Source organism: Coptis chinensis, chromosome 4, assembly GCF_015680905.1.
Source record: "Coptis chinensis isolate HL-2020 chromosome 4, ASM1568090v1, whole genome shotgun sequence".
Taxonomy (NCBI): domain Eukaryota; kingdom Viridiplantae; phylum Streptophyta; class Magnoliopsida; order Ranunculales; family Ranunculaceae; genus Coptis; species Coptis chinensis.
In genome coordinates this window covers 12,643,615-12,671,295 of record NC_141459.1, presented here as the reverse complement: position 1 = coordinate 12,671,295, position 27,681 = coordinate 12,643,615, and the positions used below count along the sequence as shown (strand labels likewise).

Genomic DNA, 27,681 nt, shown 5'->3' with positions numbered 1-27,681 from the left:
TAGTTGTTATTGTCAGTGTCATGGGCATGCGCCCTTAGTTGAGTCCAAACCCATGGTTTGAGTCCATTAGTTAGTTGTGACACATGTCGTGTTTTTATTGGTTTATGCTTTCTAGGATTAGTATAAATAAGGGCTTATAGTTAGGGTTTCAGAGAGTTGTTTTTAGTTGTGTTTATGTGTGTTATGAATTATTGAGTGATTATCAATAAAAGTGAGACTTTTAAGGTTTTATAATGTGTAGATTTTGATTAAGTGTTGCTTCCGCCATTTCAATCTACATTAATAAGTCTCCACCTAGGTAGTTTGCAGAATATATGAGAAGTCATGTAGTCATATAGAATTCAGCTTGGCAAAATTGTGGCACATCTTTTCAGCTCCCTGTGAACATCTTAATACCAAAGGCTCAACTTCAAAGATATGGAGCAGCATAGTTACTGACACTTAGCTTTGTAGTGGGATGTCTTTGCAGGAGATTGATTTTATCAACAGAAACATGGAAGAATTAAGAAGTACACTCACAATAAGCTACTGGTCATGTGAGTCAGAAAATACTTATACTTCAGATTTGTATTGGTCTGGGATGAAACTCAAGAATATCATTATGGGAATATAGTTCTATTCTTGAAAGAAACTGCATTAGTATAATTACAACAGTGAGGAAGAAATAAAAGGAAAAGGGAAAAAAGACAGGAAGGAAGATGGCTGTACATAGAAGTGCTCAGCTAACTTAGGACTCCCTCTTGTTGTAGCTCGTTTTCCTGAGAAGCTCCCCGAATCTACGTAGCAATGCTCTCTTCTTTCGCAGTGAGTTTTTATCCTCCGAATCTTCTGACTGAGTTCCATCTTGATGATCAGTATCCTCCAAGTTTATTGCTCCTCCTGAAGAAGACATTTTACGGTGATGTGAAACTGGTTTTGGACCATCTGGTGAAGCCACTACATCGAAAATTGAACCTTTGAGCATCTCGGTCATTTCAGGGTCCTCATTTTCATCCTTGTGTCCATTAGGAATTTGCGGCTCCTCAAATTTGAGATTAAGAATTTCTTTTATGTTTACATTATCTTTATGCTCCTTCATTGTGGAATGCTGTTTCTTGAATATCCATTCCTGATCCATATTCACTGTTTTCAGATTCTTTGATGATTTGCTGGAGAGCAGCCTTTTCAACTCTTTGATAGTTTCATGACCTGCTGATTCTTTAATTCTAAGGCGCTCATTCTCTCTGGTAAGATCCTGCAACATATCATCCTTATCCAACAGGTTGTCTTTCATCTGGGAATTCTCTTCCCGTGCAATCTCCGCAGCTTCTTTAGCAGCAGAAGTTTCATTTAGGGCTTGTTTGAGTATATCCCTCAGCTTGCAATTTTCTTCCCTAGCTACCTTAGCCATGTCTTCTGCCGTTCTCAGCGACTCTTTCAATTTTCTGTTCTCTTGTTTTGAGGCATTGCTCTCCTCATCAGCTCTTCTTATGCAACTAACAAACTCGAGTTCTTTTTGATTCCAAGCAAATATTGAATCCTCGGCTTCCAATTTTAATCTCTCAGACACGCTTTTAAGTTGATCAGTTTCCTTCATTGCATCCTCCAAGAGTTGTTGGAGCTGCTCCTCTGTGGTGTTTAGCTTTTGCTTTGAAGATTCTGCCTCCACCTTAGTGCTGTCGAGATCAGATTGCGTCAACCTCAAGCTCTCCTTCGCCTCCTTGTTTTCCTTAGAGACTTCTATCAAGACCAATGCTAAGTCGTCCATGGCTTTCTTGCTCTTCTCTTCAGCCTCTGTGGCTAATTTAAGTTCATTTTTAAGTATGTTCATTTCCTTGATTAAACTTCTAACCTTTGATAAAGCATTCTCTTCACCTTCTTTGGCATGTGCTAGGCCGTCTTTAGCTACTTTGAGGTCAAATTTGAGAGTCTCAACAGCTTCTTTTATGGAATGTGTATCGACTTTTGCTTTCTCAAGACAGCGATGTGATACATCGAGATCCCTTTTACTTTGTCCAACTGAAGCTTCCAAGCTCTGAACCTCCTTTTGAAGATAAGTAATTTCTAGTTTGGCTTCCTCGAGCAAAACCTTTGTCTCTTCAAATTGTTTTGTCTGGAAAAGTAATGCCTCAGACATTTTCCCTTCCGACTCCTTGGCCTTCTCTACTTCGAGTTCAAGTTTCTGAACTCTTATGTTACTATCAGATGATAAATCCACAGGTTTGGGTTCTGAATCTTTTGCACTACGCGGCTCATGTCTTAGTTCCTCCCAGGAAGCATCCTTTTCTCTCAACTCCTTTTCCATGTTTTTGGCTCTTTCGAGTCCAAGCTTTATGGATTCTATGTATTTTTGTTTGACCTCCAATTCTGCATTCGAATCAGTCAGTGATGCCTTAACAGATCTGAGCTCTATAGATTTGTCCATGACCGTATTGGCATTGACCTCAGCAGTGTTCTTCGCCTCAGAGGCCTCTTTGAGAGCTGAATCTTTGGCTTCCATGACCAACATGAGTTCCTGACGGAGTCGTTGTAGCTCTTCAGAAGCAGTAGAGAGAGCCTCCACATCTACGGCATGCTGCTTCTGAACCGCCTCAAACTCAATCTGCCAGGCTTGGTCTCTCTTCTTAGCTGACTCGATGCTCGTCTTCTCTAGTTCATGAACACGAGATCTCTCCTGTGCCTTTTCCTGAGCAGATAAGGCCTCAGTGAGCCTTGCGTTGGCTGCGTCAGCAACCTTCTTCATCTCACCAAGCTCATAAACAACTCTGAGTTTGGCTTCCTCCACTGCAGCCAATTCTTCCTTTGTCTTCTTAAATTCTTCTTCAAGAGTACCCAATTGTTGTTGCATCTCCAATCCTTTGACAACACTCTGACTCACAAAACACAACAATATTAATTCAGAAAACCCAGTTCAATCAGTGCAAAACAAAAAAAAAACATCTCAAACAAACACAAACACGCACCAAAAAAAGAACCATTCAAGGAGAATAGCAATACCTGGGCTAAATATGTGATCTTGGATGATTTAGCGCCTGACGAAACAAGGGCCGATTTGCTTTGTTTAGATTGAGCAGATGAAGAAGTCTTTTGATCAAAATCCAGTGACCCAGTTCTAGAATTCACACAAAATCATCAACAAGCGATCATATATGGAATAAAATGAATAATGAAAAACTCTTAGGAACATGGAACAAGCACAAAATAACTAAAGGCAATTCAATAAAAGCAGAAAAAAAGCCAAATCAAGAAACATGAGGTTTGAACGAATAAATAGGAGAAAAACAAGTACAATAATCACCTTTGGTTTGGTTTAGAAGATACCATATTGGTATTAGTGACGTATCGTTGTTCCTTGGTTTCTCAACCACCAATGTTTAGAAGCCAGAATATGAAGACGAGAGAAAGTAGCATATGAGGGAAGAGAGTTATGAGTCTGTTGCGTTACAAATCCGAAACTCGCGGGTCGTTCTCTCATTCTCTCACTACGTTTTAGCTGGTTTGGTTGCATTCTTTTTGGCTGTAGTGTTTTGGCGGGTATTTAGACGATCATAGAGTGACCATTTTTGTCCTTTAGTTTCTCTATATTTATGAGAATGTCCTTGTTAGGTGAAATCGATTTGGTCAGGGTCCTGATAGTAATGTTTGGTGGCCGTCTTTGGCCGGCTGGAGGATGGATATAGTTTTCGTTTGTATTTGTGAATTGCAAGCGGTGGAGTTGTTGCTCATCCAACCAAAATTTGAATTGGCGATACAGAGCTACATGGCCCTTGTTCATGTAGATCTTACAAAATTGGTCTGGTCAGAAAAAACAACAAATGATAGAGAAAAAAAGAAAAAGATGTGGATCATTCCATCTAGACTATATTCCAAATTACCAACTTTTATTTTTGAATGACATTTCTAAAGCAAACTTAATTTTGTAGATTACTCCGAAGTCCCAACTGCTCCATTTGCCCGGCCTCCAAAAGACCTTTGTCACCATTGTAATATCATTTTTAGGGTATGAAAGGGGTTTGGTTATATGACCAGCACCACTTCCAGACTTTTGCCATATTAAACTCGTGCAGAATATGAATGTCTGTTCTACCTTATGATCAAGTCATACGCGTTATAAGGACCCTTTTCATATGATCTCTGAATTGTTGCATTTACTAATCTGTCTAACTCAAGTTTTTCGTATGTCGCTGACGAGAGGAGGAGCAAATTTTGATTTTGAGATGAATAAATAAGTTTCAATACTTATTTATGTTTGAATACTTATTTATTTTGACGAGAGGAGAGCGTGATCATTACTTATTATGTTATTTTAAAGACAAGCTAATACTTACGTAGGGCTGGTGTGGAAATAAAAAGTATTTTGACCAATACTTGCAAATCTTTGTTTAGGATTGAGACGAGGGAATAGGAGCATCTAGCAGAACTTTGAATGATTCGAAGTAAGTTTTTTATTTTTTATTTGTAATTTAATTTTGAATGAATTTTCTTACTGATCGCCTTATTCATTTCACGCAATTCGGCGAACTGGTCTCAATTCTGAATACAAGAAATTGGGATAGAGAGGCTGGTTTTAAAAACAAACTTAAAAGCCGGACCAATAATTTTTTTGGGTTTTAATACTCTCTAATTTTTTTTCATCGGCATAAATATTTGTTTTAGAGCATTTGCAATGCAGGGGGTTTTAAGGGGTTTGTGACTATAGTCACCAGCTTTGGCCAAAAACTGTTCTGCAATGCGGAGACGATTTCATCGGCATAAGTCTTTGTTTTAGAGCATTTGCAAATGCGGGGGTTTCAAGGGGTTTGTGACTATAGTCACCAGTTTTGGCCAAAAACTGCTATGCAATGTAGAGATGATTATCTGGTGAATATTTTGCCCAATTGATTTCAAGGTGAAACTCATCACTGAGATAGTGGGTGACTTGTTAACTTCGGACGGGATGTTAGATTCCGTCTGGATTACAAAACTCACCAGACGGAATCCAACATCCCGTCTCGCTATATTTCTTTTTTTCCAGACAGAATCAAACATCCCGTCCGGAGTCCTAACGGCTAGTTCACCAACAGTCAGAAAGTCAGAACGGTAAAAAACGGTCAAAATAAAAAACTTTGGTATATATACAACATTTCTTTCATTTCAACTTACACTCTCAACAATCATATATCATATTTCTTCTTCCTTAAAATTAGTTCTTCAAAAAAAACAAAATATCAAATGGCATCAACTCAAGCATCTCAAGCAAGTAGTAGCACTCAAGCAAGTGGTAGCACTCAAGCAAAAACAAAAACTCACTTTAGCATGTCCGAAGATCAAACTCTATGTCTTGTTTGGATAAAAATGAGTGAAGACTCCATTGTTGGTGCTTTCCAAAATGCAAAAGGATTTTGGAATTGTGTAATAAACGAGTTCAATCAAGCACGTGGGTCGGATAGGTCTTCCGATTCAATTAGTGGGTAGATGGAAATATATTTCAAAAATGATGAACAAGTTCGTGGCAATTGTGAATGCGGTGGAGGCTCGACATGCAAGTGGTACAACAATACAAAGCCTGGTAATTACAACGTTGTCAATTTGGAATTTATTGATTATCTTAGTCTTAGTCTAATTATTTCCGTCTTAGTCTAATTATCTTAGTGTATTTATTATTTCCATTTTAGTTTTAGTCTAATTATTATCTTAGTCTAATTATTATTTTAGTTTAATTATCTTAGTCTTATTTTAGTGATTATTTTAGTCTAATTATTTTTATTTTATTTTTTAGTTGTCCGAAGCAAGAATGACGTACCAACTACAAGAAAAAGCGGTTTTTTCACTTGATCATTATTACGTTATACTCAAGGATAATCCAAAGTGGAGTAACGTTTTTGAGGCAAGGTCAAGCCACCCCACAAAGGAAAAAGGTCGCAAAGATGGATGGTGAAGATTAAACTTCTAATTCACTAAGTGTTGGTGGAGTTGAATTGGAGGGTTATAAAGAAATAGAGCGTTCCTCTTGGATCGAAAAAAGCCAAGTCCAAGAGGAACCAAGAAAAATCAGTTGGTATGTTGGAGGGTTACTTTACACGTTTAGAGGATACATTTTTACAGGATGCAAATGAAACACAAAAATGCTTAGAACTTAGGGAAATGGAATTTGCATATGGTCAAAGAATTGTGATGGCAAGAGAAGAAAAAAATCGGATTCAAATGGAAAAAAATCAAGTTCAATTGGAAAAAAATCGGCTTCTAAAGATGCAATATGAAGCTAAGATTTTAGCGACCGATACAAGTGTTCTCCATCCCGATACCGCTTTTTTAATCGAGCAACAACAAGTTGAAATACGTGCTGAATGGGCAAGGGATAGAGGTGGTTCTAGCTCTAACTAAGCGTATGTAATATCTAGTATTTTATTTTAATTAAAACACTATGTATTTTAATTAATGCACTATGTATTTTAATTTCACTGTCTTTTTAATTAATGCACTATGTATTTTTATTTCATTGTATTTTTAATTAATGAACTATGTATTTTTATATCACTATTGATTTTAATTAATGCACTATGTATGTTCTTTCCAATATAATTATTTTCATAGAAATACAATTATATTAAAAACAGTGAGATAAAAATACAACTCATTAAACACATAAGAACTTATTGGAATTACATAGGAAATACATTAGGAAATACATAGAAAATATGTTGAAACTTAATAGTTCACGTTAGGAAATACATAGGAAATACTTTGGAACTTCATAGTTCACGTTAGGAAATACATAGGAAATACACTTTCATTTCCATTTTAATTTTCGCCTCCTTCTCCCTCCTCTGGATCCGACCAATTTGGATCATAAATTAGTACCGGATCTGCTGTTTCTTCAATGTCAGTCCAATTAAAAATATGCTCAATTAAGTCCTTTTGAAGATTAGTATGTGTAACTTCATTTCTGATCTTATTTCTTGCTTCAATCATCTGATAGACAAAATGAAAACCATCCTCTTCCTGAAAGAGATCAGGTATTGTTTCTTTCCTCTGACAGTTCCAATTCCAAACTCCACTTTCACGTTTATTCTCAACAATCATATTATGCATTATAATGCATGCCTTCATTATATCTCCAAGAACAACAACACTATGACAACGCGCAGAAGCCTTAACAATATGTCATCGTGCCTGCAAAACTCCAAACGTCCTCTCAACATCTTTTCTTGCAGCTTCTTGACGTTGAGTAAAAATCTTTTCATGCTTATTTCTTGGATAACGAATGGCTTGAACAAATGTGCCCCATTTTGGGTAAATACCATCAGCAAGATAATATCTCATATCGTAGTCATTACCATTCGCATTAAATGCAACAGCAGGAGCCTCACCTTGCTCTAATGATTCAAAAACATGAAAACGATGAAGCAAATTAATGTCATTATGCGAACCTGGTAATCCGAAGAAGCAATGTCATATCCAACAGTGTTTGTCTGCAACGGCTTCAAGTACCAAAGTTGGTTCCTTCTTGTACCCTACATGTGTTCCAGCCCATCCACTTGGACAATTCTTCCACACCCAGTGCATACAGTCGATTGATCCAAGCATTCTTGGAAACCCCCTTGCCGCATTTTCAGCTAATATCCTAGCAGTGTCTGCCTCAGTTGGTCGTCTCAAGTACTCTTCCTCAAATGCCGTGATTATTGCCTTGCACCAACGCTTCATAGATACATTTGTTGTGGAATCTCCAATTTGTAAATACTCATCCGTTGAATCAGAAGAACAACCAGTTGCTAATTGTGCAACTGCAGCTAGTCCCTTTTGTAACCCAGAAATTGCTTGCCGACCCAATCCATCCACCTTGTCTTTAAAGTAATCGTCGAATGATACAACAGTTTTCAATATATACATAAAAAGCTCTCTTGTCATCATGTACCTTCGTCTAAACTTATGAGGAGGCCACCTACACGGTGTTGTGAAGTAATCCCTCATTATCTTTTGTGTACTGAAATCACCACCATCTCTAAACGTGTACTCTCTGCCCTTCACAGATCCACCGCGTTTGTCTGTATCCATATCTTCAAGTTCAATGGCTGCTTGAGTCATTAATGCCCCAGCAGTGGATAATAATTGCAACCTCCTCCTCCTCCTCCTTCGCCTCATCATATCATTATGCTCATCTCTTACTCTTTCCATGTAGTCATCTTCAGCGGAAGTACCAGAAGACGACCCGGTAAAACCAGAAGACGAACTTTACTACTAAATCCTCCCCATAACCTTTGGTTAAATGCAATTCTTTCTTCTCTTGACATTTTTTCTATTTTTAGCTTGGTTGTAGGGAAGAAGATGGATGTTTGTTTGTTTGATCTAAAAGAAAGAAGAGTAAAACAAAATATGAAAGGTAAGGTCACATGTGATAGTTTGATTTTGGTCCACTCTCCAATTGACAACACATTTTATCAAAAAAAAATTCACTCTCCAAGTGGCAACACATCCAAATGTCTATCCAAATGTATGCTCAATAATTCCAATTTATGGCCCACCATTCACAAATCCAATGTATGGAATAGTAAAAGGCGCAGTGGGAAGGAACCATGAACCAGACGGGATGTTACATTCCGTCTCGGTCTACACTATACACTATTCCTGTTAGAACCTGTCATGACCAAACCACCTTCAAAAATGAGTGATATTCCATCAAAATTTTCTGTTTCAACCAAGACATAGGAAATGAGTTAAATGCGAGGTCTAGCCTAACCTACGAACTATTGGAACGAGTGAAATGAGTTAAACGAATATAAAATTTTTGGAAACATACGAACTTATAATTTTTTGAAATTTTTTGCCATAACCTCATTTGTTTTATTGACATATTCATATCCAAAACCTGCTAATATACTTTGGAAATAATAAATAAAACAACAATCATAAACAACACCCAAGTCTAACACAGAAACTCGATAAAAAAACTAACTTATAATTTCTGAATTTTTTTGGACATAACCTCATTTGTTTAATGACATATTCACATCCAAAACTCATAAAAAAAAAAACAACCTGCTAAATCAATAGTCGTTACAAACAACAATCCCAAATGCCATAAGACAAGTAATGGCGCACAGTTATTACAAACTACAAAAAAATATCTACTGAGACCTCCTCCCCCTACAAGAAAGCTCGGTCGAAGAGCTCTCCCCCCTATGTCGTTGTCGCCTCTCTGGTTGAGGTTGAGCTTGAAGTGTGGCACTTGCAGCATTCTCCAACTCTTGCATACGTCTCTGAAACTGCAAAGTTCGATTCCGCTCTTCTTGTAAGCACTCAAAACTGCGACGAGATGACTCCATGAAGGACGCACGCATGGCATAACTGAGAGAGCTGTAGTTAAGGAGCTCCGACCTTACTTCATCCTGTTTAACAAAACAAATGCATGTTAGGGGTTATAGTGAATAATAATAATAATAAATCATGAATAAATTCAAATCATACTAACCTCGGCTAACTGCTCAAACTGTACTGACAAATCTGCTACCACTGCGGCATCTACTGGTGGAATAGGTATGCTCATATTTTACCCCTGAGAAGTAATCATGCTCCAGTGCCAAAGGTCATCCTCATCAAATATTTGTGGAGTTCTTTGCGGCATGTGAATATCATGAAACACCTTAGGCTGTGACTGTGGCAACTCCACTCCTTCTGGGAAATGAATGTCCGGCCTCAATGCTTCAGAAGTAACCCCTTCAAAATTAGTGCCCCGGTATAACGCACCTAGCAAGAGACCTCGACCAACCCTCTTCCAATACAAGTCACAGTCTCCTGTAAAAATGAAAACTGGTGTGTCTGGCCAATCATTTGGGTTTGCTCTATAGTGTGAAAGAGCAGCAGGAAGAATATCAGAGGCTGTCATTGTCACACCCTGAATTTCGACAGAATTCGGAAAAACATTATTTGTTCCCGACTCTTCGATCTCCGAGGTGTGACGCATTCTCAACTCCCAAAAACCCATAAATAGTTTTAAACATGAGGATAATTTAAAGACCAATAAAAATTTCAAATTAAAAAAAGTCATCTTCATTACAAAAATTAACAAATGAAAATGCAAATAACATTATCTCAACTGAAAATCTATATCACCTCAAAGGAAAACAAAACCTATCTTGAAATGCGACGCTAACGCAAATCACGAGCAGCAACCAATCTTCTTCCACACTAAACCTGTCAAGAGTTATCAACTATGTTCATTTAATGAACACACCCGATAAGCAAAACATGCAAATCGGGATTATCAATTTCGGCATTATTATTTGTCCCGACTCTTCGATTTCGAGGTGTGAGACTCTCCACTCCCAAAACCCATAAACATTTTAAAATAAAACCAACATATATTTATACATTTACAAATAATAGGTTACAAATCTCTTTTCAATAACTCTTTAATTAAAATTACAAATGGTAAAACGAAAATCTATAGTTCCTTCAACCTCGAGATGCAATGCTTAAGAACCAACAACTAAACAACATCCTATGTTCATTTAATGAATAATTAAGCAAACAGTTCCTCCAATTATAAAAAGGGGCCTTAAGCTCTAAAACTAACATATAACAAATATATACATAATAAATAAGGCATGTAGTTTCCCGAGGCACCGAACTTTCAACAACTAATACAAGATCCTTATGTAATAAAGGCTAACTAAACAAAAACCAATCATCTATCTAGATTCATAATAAAAGTTCCATTAAACAAATAACCAAGTAACTAACCAAACAAATTATATCCATAACCTTCCATTAGTTATTTCATGCTTTAGGTTTAATAAATAAATAACCAACCAAACATATTATATCCATGCGCGCATTTCATGCCGGAAGCAATTAGTAATTCTAAGATAAAAAGTAATTAGTTTGACCCACACTTATGCAAAACCATCTACAATCATATATTTTAAGATATATTATTAACCAACACATTACCATAATTATATTAATTAAAGGCTTTCTTTGTGTGTCCCTAAAATCACGTCAGATCTATGTCTTACCTAGTTTCCCTGGCTACCACAATCGCTTCCCAGCGCATTTAACATGTACATCCACATGCCTCCTTTACATAATGAACCACTCGAAATATGTGAACTACCCCTGGCGGGATGCTTTTTACCGGGTAACCCTCACACGGAAGCCATTATGCAAAATCGCCACTATTCGGCATAAAATATTGCGCCTTGTTCTATTTTTCTTAACGGAATAATCACTATTATCATTTTTGGTTATACGGACCGCCCCAAAACTCGCCACTATTCGCTCACGATTGCCCAACACATGGGTCAATCAACATCTCATATGTATATACCCTACACAAGGGCCAATCATATCACATACGCCCACACAGGGCAAATCACATGAGTTGTGGTAGTCAGGTTCTAGGATTTTCGTTACGTAATTTATTCAAATGTCATACATTTATGACTCATAATCATTCCACTATATCACGTGCAGGTCAATTACCTTATTACACTAAGCCACAATATTTAGAAATAACTCAATTATATCTCATAACCACTTTCATTCTTTCACGTGCCAATATATTATTGCACTACGCTACAATCCCGTGGGAAATAACCACAAATACTCTACTAGCATCTCACAAATAAAATAATGGAGTGTCTATATATTTATTTCTCCAAAACTATTGCATTTAATAATATATACCAACATATGATATAATGTCACAATATCAACGTCAAATCTTAATTAGATAATGACAACCAAAATTATACAATCTTCCACAACATTTTAGCATTTGATTTGTCCATACAATTTAATATATAAAAACGTAACACAATTAAACAGTCAACAGTCCACAATCAAAGCCCAATATATATATGCTTTACATACTATTCACGTCAAATCTTAATTAGATAATGACAAACAACGTTATATAATTTCCGACAATATTTTATTACTATATTTGTCCATTGTCTTAAATATATGAAAAAAAAAATAAAATAAAAATCAACGGTCAAAGTCAAAGTCACCACGTCATGGTCAAAGTCAAACTATCATTGTCAAAGTCAAACTGTCGTTTCTATGTTCAACAGGTTCATGGTCATAGCTATGGTTCATGGCTAAGGTCAAAGGTGCATGACTCATGAGCTCATGACTAAGGAAACGGTTCTGACCCAACTAGCCGAGCCTATGACTCAACCAAATATTTAAATAAAGTTAGCCTGATCCAACATCAAAGCCAAACCAGAGACCGACCCAACAATAGATTTAGCTCAACTAGAAATGTCTAAAGGGAACAGATCCACTTAAAACCAAAATGACCCAGCCCACAAAATAAAAGAAAACCGGCCCATGTATACCAAAAACTAAAACGGGCCCCATCCAAAAAAATAGAATCGGCCCAACTTAAAAGATTTGGATCGGCCCAAACTCAAAAGATTTAAAATCGGCCCAAAACAGAAAATAGAAATGAATATGGCCCAACAATCACCTAAGGCCCAAGCCCAAATCGGCTACTGTTCATCTTCTCCAGGCTTCTCTTCCTCCACCACCAGCCACCAAATCGCGCCGGCCACCCACTCCTCACTTCATCAAACCGATTTTACTCCTTATCAAAAACCAAACACCTTTAATTAAAGCAAAAACCGAAAATCATAACATCAAAACTCTTCCTAAATCCATATCTGAAATACTTCCCGCCGCCATTAATGGAGCTTCGACAGCTCCCATCTACCGCCCTCACACACACTACACGACCCGACACTTCCCAACAATAACACTTCACCTACTCTAATCGACTGCGCGATTTCCTCTAACCGCCATTAGCACTTTTTACAGAGCTTAAGCAGAGCATGAACTGCCCCACTCCTCTCCAACTGATCTCCACACCAATTAATCTCGACGGCATTACAGCCCCTTCCCTAATCACGATTTAATCAACACCAAACCCAACAACACAACAACAAAGATGAATTAAAGAAAACCATATGAGCTCGCGCCTCCCTGTCCAGAGCTTCCACAGTCCAACCCCAATCAATACAACAAGAGGAATACACAAACAATTTCAAATAATATACTAACAGTATCAAACCGTACACAGGACAACCGTTTGGTTTTGGCTCGCCGCCATTAACAGCTTCTTGAAGCTTCGACAGTTTAAGGCAAAGTATCACAGTTCAAATAAAATTTCCATAGTTTCAAGTTTAAATAACACACAAATTTCAACCGAAAAGAAACCGACAGTAACGAGACTTTAATAAAAAAATTCTATAAAATATCTACTCACAATAATGAACAACTCAACGAAATTCCTCCGAGTACGAGTCGTCGCGCTCCACGCTCTAGAAAACGGGTTTCTAGCTCTACCTCCATTTTTATTATATTTTTATTCTTAGAACCCTATTCTCCAGAACAATACGAATATATATTTGGGTTTGAAACCCAAGCCCAATACAGACTCGGGCCCAGAAACCAGGCCCACGTTTTTGAATCCAATCCAGCCAATTTTTAAATAAATAATTTAATTAATTAATAAATAAAAAAAAATGTATTTTAAATACGGGCGTTACAGTCATATCTATGGGTGGTGGGTAAGGTATAACAATCTCTCCAGATACTTGCCACCAACATCTGTCCCCAAGGTACCATGTAGTTACTGACCCTATAAGTATCATTCGCCGCTAAGAAAGAAACATTGCTCTATGACACATATAGGATAGTTCATGTATTGATGTGTTCTCGGGAACATCCGGAAATATCCACATAAGGGTCCGAAATATGAAGGACTCAAACGGTTGCCGGTTGCCACTCAATGGTAGCTCCTAAAAGCTCAATGGCTGACGAAAGTGTTGTGAATATTATGCGATAGATCCTCATACCCCTCGCCTCACGATGAAGCCCCTATGCTTGAATACGTGGAATCAGGTCATGAGTCTCATCCTCTTCCAACCTCTTCAACGGGGATACATCACACCTAAAAATGTTCGTACCACCAATACTAAATCAATAGAATAAATAAATATATATATATATATATATATATATATAAACATATATATATATATATATATATATATATATAAATAAATAAAATGAAACAATAACAATTAGATAAATAAATGAAAGAAACAATAACTTAATAAATAAGACTTACCGGTATAATCCAAACAAAGCCGCACAAATTGCCTTTTAGTGGCTTTTCTCCTCAATCATGAGGTCTAGCCAGCGGTAAAGGTATGTCAAGATGGATTGACCCCAGTCATAATCCCACATCCTCTCTACGTCTGAGACATCGGCCATCCACCCGATACGTAAATAACTATCAACATATCCAAATAATACCGCGCCAACAAAGTAGAAAAGGAAGGCACGTACATACTCGTGGATCGACTCCTCACCAATATGATAGTCTTTTGGCTTCTCCTTGAGTCTATTCAAATATCTCGAAGTAAACCAACTCATATTTATAGCTCCTCCCTTAAACTGCTCAGCCGATAATCTCAAAAACCCGTCTTCCTCATCATCTTCATCCAAATCAAAACCGTCAAAGAAACTCATCGCCGTAGTAAAAACCTCTAAATTTTTATCAAAAGGAACGACATCGATCTCCATAACCAATTGGGATACCCATGAGTATTGTGAAATCAAGAGGGGTAATCCCAAGCTCACCCCATGGGAAATGGAATGTGTGGGTAGTTTGTCACCACCGCTCAACTATCCCAAACAACAACGCTTGATCATTTTGTCCCAAATTAGAATTCAAAAAATTCCCAAATGGTGTGGTTATTGGTAACCGTGACAAAATTAGGATCTGTTTTTTACTTCATACAACGCCACCACGACACAACATTTGAAAGTGTACAACGCACTTTCCATAAGTGTACTTCCTACATTCAACCAACACGCAATACGATATAATTACAACTAATTTTTTTTTAAATAATGCGACAAATTCAAACTAATTACACAACAACAAACTTGATATAAACTACATAAATAATAATAATTAACATAAAAAAAAAATCTAAAACTTACTTGAGACTCCACCACTTGATTAGCTACGTGTCGGATCGAAGTTGATGCTAATGGTGGGTGTTCCTCGATTTCACAACAGCTGTGGAAAATTGAACCCAAGTTCAATTTCGTCCTCCTCGCCCACATTTTGCATTCGTGACGACAAACCTTTTTGCCCCTTTTTTTTGGAAATTTTAAAACTTCCAAACCATCTACTACGCTCTTCGTGTGGTGAGGTTGGTGGGGATGCATTGGGGGGTGGAGAAGTCATTAGGAATAGAAGTTTGTGATAAAAGATTGTTAATGGAGGCTTGAAAATCGCAATGGAGGCTGGGAAGAAAGTGAAAATGGAGCCTGTTCACGTCTATTCGTATTGAGTAACCAGATGGGATGTTACATTCCGTCTCAATCAAAAACCTCCAGACGGAATCTAACATCCCGTCCGAGATATTTTATTCACCTCTGCATTGCATAGCTTCACCTTGGTTTTCACCGATTTGGTGAAAATGGGGTGAATAAGTGCTGAGGTGGCGGTGATAAGGGGGGGATAATAGTCACCTGCATTGTAAATGCTCTTATAGAAAAGCATTAGAATTTGGGCTTTTGACTCGAGACTGCCCGCCACTTGTGATTTTTTTGAGATAATTTCTTTACTTTTTCGCCCTTGCAAAATAACTACTTATCAGATAAATAATAACTACCCTTAATTTATTTTTTGTTCTTCTTCTTTACATAACTTTTTTTAGTTTATGCAATTATCATTATTTTAATCTCCTCTCAATTTAATCTCTTCTTAAAAGCGCATGATGCTAATCCATGAGCCAAAACAATTCCTGATCATCTAATGAGCAAGACATTGTTTGGAGAGTAATGAACAAATCTCTTGCAGTAGAGGCAACAGTGAAACCCACAATGATATCTCAGATCCTAATTTTTCTTTGGGTTCACATCAGCAAGTTCGGGCTCGCTGATACAAATTTAATGGTTTGTAGGAGCGATCGAGAATCATGAATGGGAAAGTATTGTTTGAAAAACTACATTTGTGTGTGTGAGTTTATTAAATTCCTTTGCATTACCCTTTGTTTGGGCATAGAATTATATAGAGTTAGAAAATGTGAATTTATTTTGACAAAGTTGTGGGAGTGTGTAATTTTTTAGGGAAGGTGTAGGAGAACACCTTACTTTTATCTGGTTGATGTTCAACAGTTTCGGTTTGTGATTATCAATGATATTAATGGTGTATTCTTTTCTTTTACTTGACTGTACTTCTTTCTCAACACCTCGTATCTCTGATGTTTGCCATGTTAGTTTTGATACACATGACTCTCCCCTTATTTTATAGGTTTGTAAATCCCCCATCTTAAATCTTAAAATCAGTGGTTTTGAATTGTATGGATACACTTGCAGATTCTATGAAAAAAGTTTTACTGAATGCAAACATTTTAAAATGCAGAAGCACCACATTATAAAATTATACATTTTAAAATGCAAATGCACCATGTTATAAACTTATATATTTTAAAATGCAGATGCACCACGTTATAAACTTATACATTTTAAAATGCATACACAGTTACACACCACGCATTTTTAAATGCATTTGATTATTTATTTTGTGGGTTTGATTAACTACTATTAAATGCAACGGGTTGGTTTAGGGTTTAATGTTTAGAAATTTAGGATATAGGGGTTAGGGTTTAGTGTCTTAAGGTTTAGGGTTTAGGCTTAGGGTCTAATTTCTAGGGGTTAGGATTTAGTATTTTAAGGTTTAGGGTTTAGACTTAGAGTCTAGTTTATAAAGATTTTGGGTTTAGTGTCTAGTGGTTTGGGGTTTAGACTTAATGACTAGTGTCAAATGCATCCACAAAATATTGGAGACATAATATTTTTAGTTTTTTCATTATATGCATTTTTAAATGTAAAGGCAGGTGGTTATAAGTGAAATTTTTGTGTGAAATTCAAAATTTTGTTTTGCATCCCACTACGTTACTGGGTAGATAGTCGGTTATGTTTGTTTCCAAGTGAGGATATTTTCGTCTATTCCTGGTAAAGTTGGATAACAGGTGGTCAGTTCCATATTCTGGTCAAATTGGAGTATTAAATTCTAAAAAAATTTAAGATGAGTCTTAGGACTACTAAATATTCTTAACTAACCCCTCTAGCTTAATTTTCTGATTCTGAATAATATCTTCTATCTAATAAAACATAACGGTGTAGGCCCCCCACACCCACCTATTTACTTTTGGATTTAAAATATGACTTGGCAAATCCAAAAAATAGTGGGAGAGTAGACAAGTTATTAAGAAGCAACAAGAGTAGTGGATTAAGAAGCAACAAAAACTGCTGTAGGGGCTAGGCTTCTATTGGCGTGTTGGGCTGAAATTTAAATTGGGTCGGATGGGCTGGGTTTTGAAACAGTGCCGTATGGCACGGGCATACACTAGTTACCAATAACTAAGACTGCACTTCACATTAGTAGAAAAAGAAAGACAATAGGAAAGCTAATTGAAGGTGATAATTTCGATAACTTGTGAGTCAACAATTGCTCTATTTTTCCATCCAAATAATGCATCTAAGGCTCTTTCCTTGAATGAGTAAATCAAAAGCTTTGTTGATGTCTTTGAAGTCCACCTCATGAGTGATGAACTCATCTAAATGAAGCTCCTGCCCGAAACAAAAAATTTCAGAAAATATTGGAAATGAGAACATCATTAAACAAATGACAGGCCCATTGTGATTTACAGTTAAGAAATTATACAGAAAATTATTATTACCTTGTCTAAGTAACGTTTAGCCAAGACTGGGATATCAGATTTGGCTTTAATTCCTCCAAACAAAGTGCCCGTGATACTTCTACCCATCAAGAGCTCAAGGGCACTGATGCTTAGTGGTGCACCATGCATCTCCACACCTAAAACAATAGTCTTTCCCCATCCCTACATTCCAAATTTTCAGTTTTTCTGTTATTTCTGTTTTTCTGTTATTTGAAATTTGATCTATTAAAAGATAAATCTAGTAACTAAAATGTGTGTGCGCACGTACGCCTTGTCTTTGTTTAGTCATATACTCATATGTACCGTGTAACACATAGCCTCTATCACATAAGAATTGACAAGGTAGTAATTATCGAAGTCTTTAGAGTTTAGACATTGACACATGGAGTAGTGAAGAGAAAAAAACCGGTCTGGAGCTGCTGAATGCCTCATTCATGAGGGAAGCCAGTCCAATACACTCGAAGCAGTAGTCTGCTCCTCCATTTGTCATCTCTTTTATAACCTATTAATAAAATGTTTAGATCATTCATTCAAATGCATGATTGTTTAATACTATTGCTAAAATAATCTATTTAAAAATGAACACAATAATCAACTGACCTCATTAACAGGTCTTTCCACACAGTCCTTTGGGTTAATGAAATCAGTTAATCCAAGTTTCTTCCCTGCATCAGGATTTGGCAACTAAAACTTCGGTATACTTGTAGTTCATAAGCAAGTAATCCCGATCTATAAACCATGTCAGATAAAAGTTTAAGAAACCAATCGAGTGAATCGACCAAGAGTGTCATTATATAATAGTGCAGAAACCGTTCATAGACCCCCTAGATTCCTATAAACAACATAGACTAGTTAGACTAGTTAGATTAGATTTTTTTAATGAGGTAGAATATATTCATATATGGAATTCCCAAGTGCATTTCCCACTAGTTCTCTACTTCTCTCTAATTAAAATCACAACTCACAAGTAGCATTAGATCCACCATAGAGATGACAAAAACATAAATTAGTTTGTCTTAGACCTTTTTTTCCGTTGTAAAAAACTGGAAATCTTCATTAGGAAAAAATAAAGATGATACATGAACATATGGTGTATGAACTTGAGGGCCTTACTCTGGGCGATTTATGAGAGCGTGGGAGTTACTTGAATAGTACGCCCTATTCTTCTTAGTATACCAACTCTTACTCTTTTAGCTAAAAACAGTTTGGTGAATAACAATCTTATCTTATTTCTTCATTCAATCTGTCTTTTTATTGTAAGCTTTTGAAGACCAACGAAGAAGAATGTAATATTGCTATGTCCTTTAATTAGATATGTTCTGTACTAAAGATGACAACTTTAGAACAACCTCAACTCTCTTGGAGTGCTCTCTTTAACAGACCAAGTATAAACACTTCAACAATGCTAAAGTCTTTCACCCCCACTTACTGATGGAGTGGCATTTGTCCCTCAAGAGATTATTGATGAGGGGGTGGAGGTGTGGAAGGACATACTAGTAGGATATTTTCTCAACAAGCGATCAACTTTCCCATACGTCAAGAACTTTCTTGAGAAAGCATGGAAGTTGAATAGTCACATGGATATTACAACAGATCGTAATTTATTTTTCATCAAGTTCTCACTTGCTGAAAATAGTAACATGGTGCTTGAAGGAGGCCTCTCTTCATCTCAAGTAAAATCTTTGTAATTAGACCATGGTCGGCAGGAGTTGAAAGCTTAAGAAACAAAACCCAAACAGTTCCAATATGGGTAAAATTGTCAGAAGTACCAAAAGAACTTTTGACACTAAATGGAATTTCTTGGTTAGCTAGTTTACTAGCTGAGCCTAAGTGTATGGATGATGCCACTTCAAAGAGACAAAAATTGTCTTTTGCTAGGATTTGTATAATTATTGGCTTGGACTTTACATACCCTACTTCCATTAACATCAAGTGAAATTAGTAGCTTGCTTGAAATGTTGTAGGTTTGGGCATCTCAATTCTAAGTGCCCCAAACTCAACTATAGAGAGTTAGAGCTCCTGCCGCAGTGAATGCCACACCAGTTCCAAATGAGATTAGGATTTCAGAATTGGCGATGGTACAGAGAATGGAAGATCCATAGGAGGAAAATATAGTGCGCAACAACGCAGAAACACCTGCTCAAGGAGTAGTTCCGCATCAAGCCTCTACTAGTAGGGCCACACCCTAGAGAAGTGTACTACACCAGGCTAGTACTAGTAGAGCCACTCCTCAAAGTAGTGGAAGAACTACATAGAATCAAAGTGTAGCGACCAGAACAGAAAACGAGGGTACTCCTATCGTGTCACGCACACAAAGGAGCATAGTATTGCAACCAAACAATGATCAAGGCAATGGTATTAACATGAATGAAGCAGAGAGTTATAGTACAAATGGACAAAATACTCGTGGAAATACAGATAGAATAACTTATTCAAATGTCGCTAGAGGCAAGGAACCGATGACAAGCCCAACAACTATTGTTGGGGCAGGAGATTTGGTAGCGAGAGAACAAGTATACCTACTATATTGGATCTACCAATCCAAAGTCACCAGCATAGAGTTACTCCTCTTAACCAACGTACTCTCAAATAGTATAGAAATAAACATGTATGAAAGATTAGTTGTTGGAAATGAGGATGTAGATGACGATCTCTCAGAGAGTGAATCTGAGTTGTTTGGGGATACGTATATAGGGGCTCCTATGCTTGCATTGCCTAAGAGCACGTCAAAGTATGCAATACCTTTTGAGAATCAATAGATTACTATGAAGCCAAAAAAGAGTAAAATGATCCAAGAGCGTTCGTCAGGAGAAATAGAGTCTACACTTACAATGATGAAGAAGGTAAAGTCGCTAATCAAAAATAAAAATATGAGATATCTTGAAGACTACACAAAAGAGTTTTGGGATGATACATTGGGACTCACTTATGTGTGTTGTGCTTGTGAAAGTTTTTTTTGTAACTATGAGAAAGTGCACACTCATCTTAGGAAATATCATCTTAAGATTGTTAAGGAAATCATGACTAAAAAGTAGGATTCCTATCTCTACTTTCATAGGGTTCGATTGTAGCATATCTAGTGATCTAAGGTATGTTAGGCTTGAAGCCTGTTGATATTGCGTCTTTGTGTACCTCCTTTAATGATCCGATCCAACTCTTAGGGGGCTTGTAAGGTTAACCTTTTTGCAATAAAAACCGGTGGGGGTCTGCCTTAACCCCATAACATTTTCAAAAAAAAAAAACAAACTCGAGATGCGCTGTTGTGGAAGAAAACAGATAATCAACTCAAAAATCCAATGACAACAATAAGAAATAAAGATATACCAATTTCAAATTTTTCGGGATTTAGATCAACACCAATGATTTTGGAAGCTCCAAATATTTTTGCACCTTCCACAACCTGTGAAGCAACATTGATATACATACGACAAGGCCGTTTAATCCATCAAATCCTATACTTTTAATAGTAAGCATTTCTATCAACTCTTTGAAGTTAAATACCGCGAGTCCAATAGTTCCAAGCCCAAAGATAACAACTGTAGATCCCTTGTGCACGCCTGCCACCTTCCACGCAGCACCTACACCTGCAATCCCATTAGGAAGAATTGATTGTCTTATCAGTTGGCTAGGGGTCGTTCTGTTATCTTGTGTGTGTGTGACTGTGTGTGTGTGTGTTTCTTTTGGTGATATAGAGATCTCAATGATTTCTTTTTAGGGGCAGGACTATTAACATTCATGAATAAATTTAACGGCTATAGACGTATAGTACTTTACATATAGACGTATAGTGCCTCTGCCAATAATCCAATATCACCACCCAAGCTTACCTGTTGAGATACCACAACTAAGTAAGCAAGCCTTGTCAGGAGGAATCTCATGGCTGACCTTCACTAAATTGCTAATATCTACCACTGTATACTCACTAAAGCTTGAAACGCACAAGAAGTCATATATAACTTCTCCATTTAAACTTCTAAATCTGCTGGTTCCATCTCTCGGCATCCCCGGCGCAGTTGTGAATGGAAATTGAGTGCAACAGTTGCTCTTGTCCGACTTGCAATCAACGCATTCTTGACAATCCGAAAGAAAAACTGGAATTACAACATCACCTTCTTTTACTTCCTCTACATTGTCTCCTATGCTCTCCACAACCCTGTGAATCAAATATGTTAATGCCACTATGGAGACGTATGAATTTGTATGAAGTTTAGCAATATAACAAACATTTATAGTAGCAATGGAAAATACGAGGCAGATAAAAAAGACAGATAACGTTCATAAATAAGACCAAATTACCCAATTGCTTCATGACCAAAAACCCTTGGTAATGGTCCCTAAATATGAAAATGAAGTAGAAGACCATCAAAAATCAAAGTATCTAGAAAAAGTTAAAATATGAATTGTGAAAAATCTGATTTGAAATTATGTTGCTTCGACATACATCTATTTTCCAAAAGGTAACATCACTTTGGCACAAAGAGGTACATAATATTTTGATCCGAACTTCATAAGCTTTTGGAGGAGCTACTTCAATCTCCTCAACCACAAGAGCTTCCCCGGCCTTTCTACATACTGCAGCTATTTTTCACCAAAAAAAGATACAAAAAATCTGAAGTGATTAGTGTTGATAGAGAGAGACGTACTACAAATTGAAAAGAAAATCAAAAGTTACTTAAGAGTTTGAACCTCGGCAACGGATTGTTTTGCCTAGAGTGCTGACTAATGGAGCTTTCTCCATATCTTTTAAGAGTGACTGAGTGAGAGTTGGAAATTAAAGAGAAATCTTAGCCCCCTTAAGTAGACAAAGCTAAACTTATATAAATGGCTAAAATCACTTAACCATTTGTCCATTTCGTAGTTGGTCTTTCTCTTTCAAAGAGTTGATAAGAATAAGATAATCCAGGAAAGTTTAATTTAAAAATATATCAGTCTTCTTTTACAATATTTCTTTTTTACGATGTTGATTAATTGATACTTGATAGATTCATTTTCATTTTTTTGGTACCACGTACAATGTCACTGAAAATATATTGAACACTCTTCTATATGCAAACTTTTTTAGGAAAAGAGTATTTATTTACATAACAAGATAAAATTTTCAGAAGAGAAAGCCAAGTTTTATATTTGGTAGTAGTATTTTACGACAAAATAAGAAAATTAAATATATGGTGAGAGCCTGAGAGGACTGAGAGCATTAGTTCAGATAAGAAAACAGATATATAAAACTTAATGATTGAGGATTTGAGGGCAAGGTCAGTTTTGGACTGTTAGCTGTAGTCTTGCCTCATTTTCCAAAAGTAGAGTTGTTCGGAACAATTTTTTATTTCAATTTCCGCAAATAAATAGTTGTCATCCATGAGCTCAAATTCAAGGCTTGTGGTAACAATCTACCCCCGAAGTCTTGTAAACATTCTTGTTTATTGGCAACTACATGAAAAAAAATAATGCAACTATTTATTCATCCAAATGATACATCGGAGGCTCTTTCCTTGGATGAGTAAATCAAAGGCCTTATTAATGTCTTGAAAGCCAACCTCGTGAGTTATGACCTTGTCCCAGTCGAGCTCCTGCAAAACGAAAATGCAACAGTATTAAGTCTAACGTTTACATCAAATGTAGCATGCGCACTTTGTGGGGAGTGAAAAATGCACACACTCGATTACCTTGTCAATATAGCGTTTAGCTAGGAGCGGAATGTCAGTCTTGGGTTTTATTCCTCCAAAGAAGGAGCCAGTGATGCTTTTGCCCCATAACAACTCATAAGGACTTACACTTAGTGGTGCGCCGTGCATCTCCACACCTATGATAATTGTTTTGCCCCACCCCTGCATTCCAATCCAATAATTATAGATCTCTGTCTTTGCGTAAGGCTAGTTGTTACTAGTTAGCATGTGAACTGTAAACAGAAAACTCAATCCAGAACATAGAGAGATAGAGAGAAGAGGAAAACCCATCGGCAGCTAGTGAAGGCGTCATTCATGACCGATGCCAGTCCTATACACTCAAAACAGATATCAGCCCCTCCATTTGTCATTTCTTTGATCACCTGACATCAATATCATATACGACCAAATCAGGGGGGAAATGACACGGAAGTCATTTAAATATATGTGCTTAGTGAAAATTTCAACTGACCTCGTTGATCGGTTTTTCTGAGCAGTCCTTTGGGTTGATAAAATCAGTCACTCCAAATTTCTTCCCTGAGCTCCTCGATATAATTGACAAAAGCATATATCAGAATGGTGATCTACATTACAGCTACTGGTCTACTACTGTTGTTCTAACTGACTAACTCCCTAGTCCCTAGTCATAATCACTCCCCAGCAAGGCAGCAATGTAGAACAACTTCCAAGTAATTTAGTTAAAACATACCGATCTTAAACTTTTCAGGATTCATATCCACACCAATGATTTTTGAAGCTCCCCGCAGTCTTGCTCCCTCAGCTACCTGTGGATCAGATTACAAGTGTTAAGAAAGTAGCAAACAGAAGTTAAGCTTAGGGGGTATAATTGTTGAGGATTTTGTTCCTATTGTAAAAAGATTATTCATTGTTTTCGACTTCAAAAATAATCACAATGCAGGGGAGAAAGACGCCCCACCAACCTATGAGGTTATCACTGTTTGAAGTTACATCGGTCTTCAACTGAATGCAGATATTACAATGATAGTTACTATGTCTCGACTTTCGGTGTTGCCAATATTGTCTAAGACATGGATCATATCACAGCTGATCATCAGTCTTTTTCGGACTCAGGATCAACTCATCACCGTTCATTACCTAATACAAGTGGATTTGGAAGCAATAATCTATATAACAGTTTTTTCTGGTCACAGACCAATTACTCAGACAACATGAACAAGTTGATGCGCTTAAGATCAGCGTGTGAACAAACTCATGCCTCCTACTAGAAGAATAGAGATTTTGGGAAATCATGTCTTAATTCTTTTCTGTTAATCATATCCATTACAAAGTCGTATGAACTATGTGTTGTTCCAAGCAAATACTTCCATATGTCATTTTATATTACCATCAGTCCAACAGCTCCAAGTCCAAAGATTGCGACTGTTGAATCCTTTTGGACGTCTGCCACTTTCCAAGCAGCACCAAGTCCTGCACGCATCTCCATTCACAGATTTATCAAATAACTGTATGGAAAATGCTGGAGACCTACCCGAGGCATCAGGTATTTTCAACAGCATCACTTGTTCATTTCATACAATAATCTATTTGCAATTTTGATTAATCACGTACATTTGCAATTGAAAATGCTTGTGCAAAAAAAAAAATTGATTTACTCCAGATGAATACCATCTGAAATATTTCTTTCTATTAGATGATTGACAATGTGTTTAAAGTAATTTTACCAGTTGAGACACCACAACTAAGTAAGCAGGCCTTATCTAGAGCAATTTCTGTGCTGATCTTCACTACATGAGCTATATCCACCACAGTATACTCAACAAAACTTGACACAGACAAGAAATGATGCACAACATCTCCATTGGAATCTATAAATCTGCTCGTCCCATCCCTCGGCATACCAGCACCTGCTCTAAACGGGAATTTTGTGCACATATTGCTCTTCTCCGACTTACAATCAATGCATTCATTGCAATTTGCTAGAAAAGAAGGAACAACTCTGTCTCCTTCCTTCACTTCCTCTACATAATCTCCCACGCTCTCCACCACCCTATATGTTGAAAAAGATCCATTATTACCGGCTTGACAACGATATTTCTGGAGAAAAGGATAATAGCCTTATAATCGACTAATTTATTCTTTAACATGTCTAAGTAATAAAACAGGTGCTGTTAAGTTAGACTTGGTCTTAAGTTCTTTAATCATAACAGTTCAATCAGTCTTGACATATACATATGATTTGCCATAGAAATCAGTATTTAGGAAATGTGAACTTTCACTATCAGTCTACATTTGCATTTGTTTTTCTAATGACTTGAGCAGTAGTTTTAGCCGACTGTGGCAAATTATTATTTGTCATACTATCTAAAGTATAAAAATGAAGGTCACTTTCCACATAATTTTTTGTTCAACGTCGATAAAGATGAAGTTTGTAATGCATCGTCGTAGTGATTATTTCAGAATCGCAGCTGGTCATTTGATGAAGAACACCAGGCTATCTAGCTAACTGGAAGAGAAAGGGAACTTCTTTAATTAAATGCAGTTACCCAATGGCTTCATGCCCGAAAATCGTTGGATATACTCCTATAGGTGCCTAAAAGGAAAAAAACAAGGAAATTCACTGTGAAAAAACAGAAGCAAATATTCAGTACTATCTGCTAATTGTATGTTCAGCTTACCTCCCTTTTCCAAACGGTAATATCAGTATGGCAAAGAGATGTACAAAGTATTTTTATCCGAACTTCATAAGCTTTAGGTGGAGCTACTTCAATCTCTTCTATAACCAGAGGTTCCCCCGCCTTTCTACCTATTGCAGCTGCACTTTTATAAACTTCATATTATTACTCAATTATAAAAGAACACGTACTGGCTTGAATTTGAGTGAAGAGTTGGAGAGAAGTCTAACCTTTGCATCTTATAGGTTTTCTTGTTGTGTTTGGTGATGTGCTTCCCATTCTTCAGAGTTCAGATACGATTAGATACAGTCTCTCACCTCCACTTCTTGCAGATGGAGTTTCAAGAAAGACGACACGGGAAGGTGAGAGATTCTCCTTTCTTTGTTAACAACGTTTAGCTGTGGCATGTTAATATAATATAACGTTACATGGCGGATACAACAAAAAGACTCAAAAAAATGGTACGGTCTTTGTCAAAAATTCGTAATATTGCAATTACGCAGTGTTTAATTAATACGTGTTTTAAATATTTTGTTGCAAAAATTCGTGATATTATATTAATAAATATTAATAATAGTTGTCATTCTTTACAACATAACAAACATATTTAAACAATTTAGCTACAAAAATATTGAAACCAATTGAACAGTCTATACTTTAATTTATTTGTTTTTGGATTGAAATTACAGTTCAAACTTCAAAATACACACACCATAACATGACAATTTAAATATTGTCACACACATCATAACATGACAATTTAAATATTGTCCAAAAAATATAAAAACTAAGTTTTTAGATTAATTTATGGCTAAATCTATGGTGCGCGAGATGTATGGTGCGCCATTACATCTCGGCCACCCATACCAAGGGTGTGTGTGTATTTAATGGCAAAAGTACTTATCCAAAAGCCAATAATTACCTGTGCACTGAAGACATGCTCTTAATTTATTACTAAAAATATAAGAATGGAACACTTATAAAAGTTGATGATATACATAAAAATAACAAAAGCCCAACTAAATTTTCATTCTTTTTTTCTGATTCTGTTAAGTGTGATGCACAAGCCACAACCATTTTTATTTATTTTTTCAAACCACAACTTTTATCTACATTTGGCATTACCTCTCTCGCATTTTCATCTGATGACTGAAGATCCAACAGTTTTAGTTTTAGGTGCGTGGAAAATTAATGAATACTCGTGGAAATGTTAAAAAAGTTTTACAATCCTAACTTTGTACTGTTTCATTCAAAATTAATGAATACTCGTGGAAATTCTGCACATACAAATTTTGGATTTTAGCCATCTTTTAAGGTGAGGATGATTTCCTAACAAATAAAAATTTGGCAAAAGTTTCTGTTAATTTGATGATCGTTCCACACCATATGCGTGTTTGGCAGTATGGCTATTACGGCCACAACTTTTGCAGTAGAACCGACGCTACTTACATAAATCGTTCCACACCATTATGGTTGAATCTAACCACTAGTCCACTACTACGCCTACAGTACAATGACCAACCACTCAACTAGAAAGTGGTAACAATGAAATTTTCCCATTTGAATTGTTTACGTCGTCCCAACAACTTTAGCTGGAGAAAAATACGTGTTTGAGTTCCACAGAGAAATTAAGACGGA

The 27,681-nt window shown here is 36.7% G+C and overlaps 4 protein-coding genes and 1 long non-coding RNA gene across 8 annotated transcripts; 1 reads left to right on the top strand and 4 right to left on the bottom strand.

Moving 5' to 3' along the window:
* Positions 1-599: 599 nt before the first annotated feature.
* On the bottom strand, positions 600-3,783 carry LOC147501951 (Myosin heavy chain-related protein). The gene is made up of 3 exons (XM_086606937.1): positions 3,278-3,783; positions 2,977-3,091; positions 600-2,848 (listed from the first exon to the last, which is right to left on the bottom strand). Exons 1-3 carry the CDS (start codon positions 3,301-3,303, stop codon positions 728-730), a joined length of 2,262 nt encoding a protein of 753 aa, XP_086463063.1. The 5' UTR covers positions 3,304-3,783; the 3' UTR covers positions 600-727.
* Positions 3,784-3,987: 204 nt separating this feature from the next.
* LOC147501950 (uncharacterized) lies at positions 3,988-6,492 on the top strand. Its single transcript, XR_015221516.1, has 2 exons — positions 3,988-5,527; positions 5,738-6,492. It is a non-coding gene; the product is annotated as an uncharacterized LOC147501950 (long non-coding RNA).
* Positions 6,493-8,898: 2,406 nt separating this feature from the next.
* On the bottom strand, positions 8,899-10,201 carry LOC147501949 (uncharacterized). 2 transcript variants are annotated; one of them, XR_015219910.1, is made up of 3 exons: positions 10,069-10,201; positions 9,428-9,850; positions 8,899-9,344 (listed from the first exon to the last, which is right to left on the bottom strand). XR_015219910.1 is itself a non-coding variant. In XM_086603842.1 (2 exons), the coding sequence occupies exons 1-2, from the start codon at positions 9,500-9,502 to the stop codon at positions 9,084-9,086; spliced, it is 336 nt and encodes a 111-aa protein (XP_086459968.1). In that variant the 5' UTR covers positions 9,503-10,048; the 3' UTR covers positions 8,899-9,083. The 2 variants fall into 2 exon arrangements, 1 of the variants encoding a protein (XP_086459968.1); XM_086603842.1 differs by lacking the exon at positions 10,069-10,201 and having other exon boundaries at positions 9,428-10,048.
* Positions 10,202-17,396: 7,195 nt separating this feature from the next.
* Positions 17,397-22,595, bottom strand: LOC147501948 (alcohol dehydrogenase-like 1). Of its 3 annotated transcripts, none has more exons than XR_015221515.1 (10): positions 22,413-22,595; positions 22,168-22,304; positions 22,023-22,060; positions 21,554-21,879; positions 21,228-21,310; positions 21,051-21,126; positions 18,327-18,391; positions 18,107-18,228; positions 17,727-17,888; positions 17,397-17,616 (listed from the first exon to the last, which is right to left on the bottom strand). XR_015221515.1 is itself a non-coding variant. In XM_086606934.1 (10 exons), exons 1-10 carry the CDS (start codon positions 22,462-22,464, stop codon positions 17,500-17,502), a joined length of 1,152 nt encoding a protein of 383 aa, XP_086463060.1. In that variant the 5' UTR covers positions 22,465-22,595; the 3' UTR covers positions 17,397-17,499. The 3 variants fall into 3 exon arrangements, 2 of the variants coding, with proteins under 2 accessions (XP_086463060.1, XP_086463061.1); XM_086606934.1 differs by having other exon boundaries at positions 18,133-18,228; XM_086606935.1 differs by lacking the exon at positions 22,023-22,060 and having other exon boundaries at positions 18,133-18,228; positions 22,413-22,519.
* Positions 22,596-23,029: 434 nt separating this feature from the next.
* Positions 23,030-26,458, bottom strand: LOC147501947 (alcohol dehydrogenase-like 2). Its single transcript, XM_086606933.1, has 10 exons — positions 26,274-26,458; positions 26,047-26,183; positions 25,915-25,961; positions 25,093-25,418; positions 24,756-24,838; positions 24,099-24,174; positions 23,862-23,926; positions 23,677-23,772; positions 23,390-23,551; positions 23,030-23,293 (listed from the first exon to the last, which is right to left on the bottom strand). The coding sequence occupies exons 1-10, from the start codon at positions 26,320-26,322 to the stop codon at positions 23,177-23,179; spliced, it is 1,158 nt and encodes a 385-aa protein (XP_086463059.1). The 5' UTR covers positions 26,323-26,458; the 3' UTR covers positions 23,030-23,176.
* Between the last annotated feature and the right edge of the window lie 1,223 nt (positions 26,459-27,681).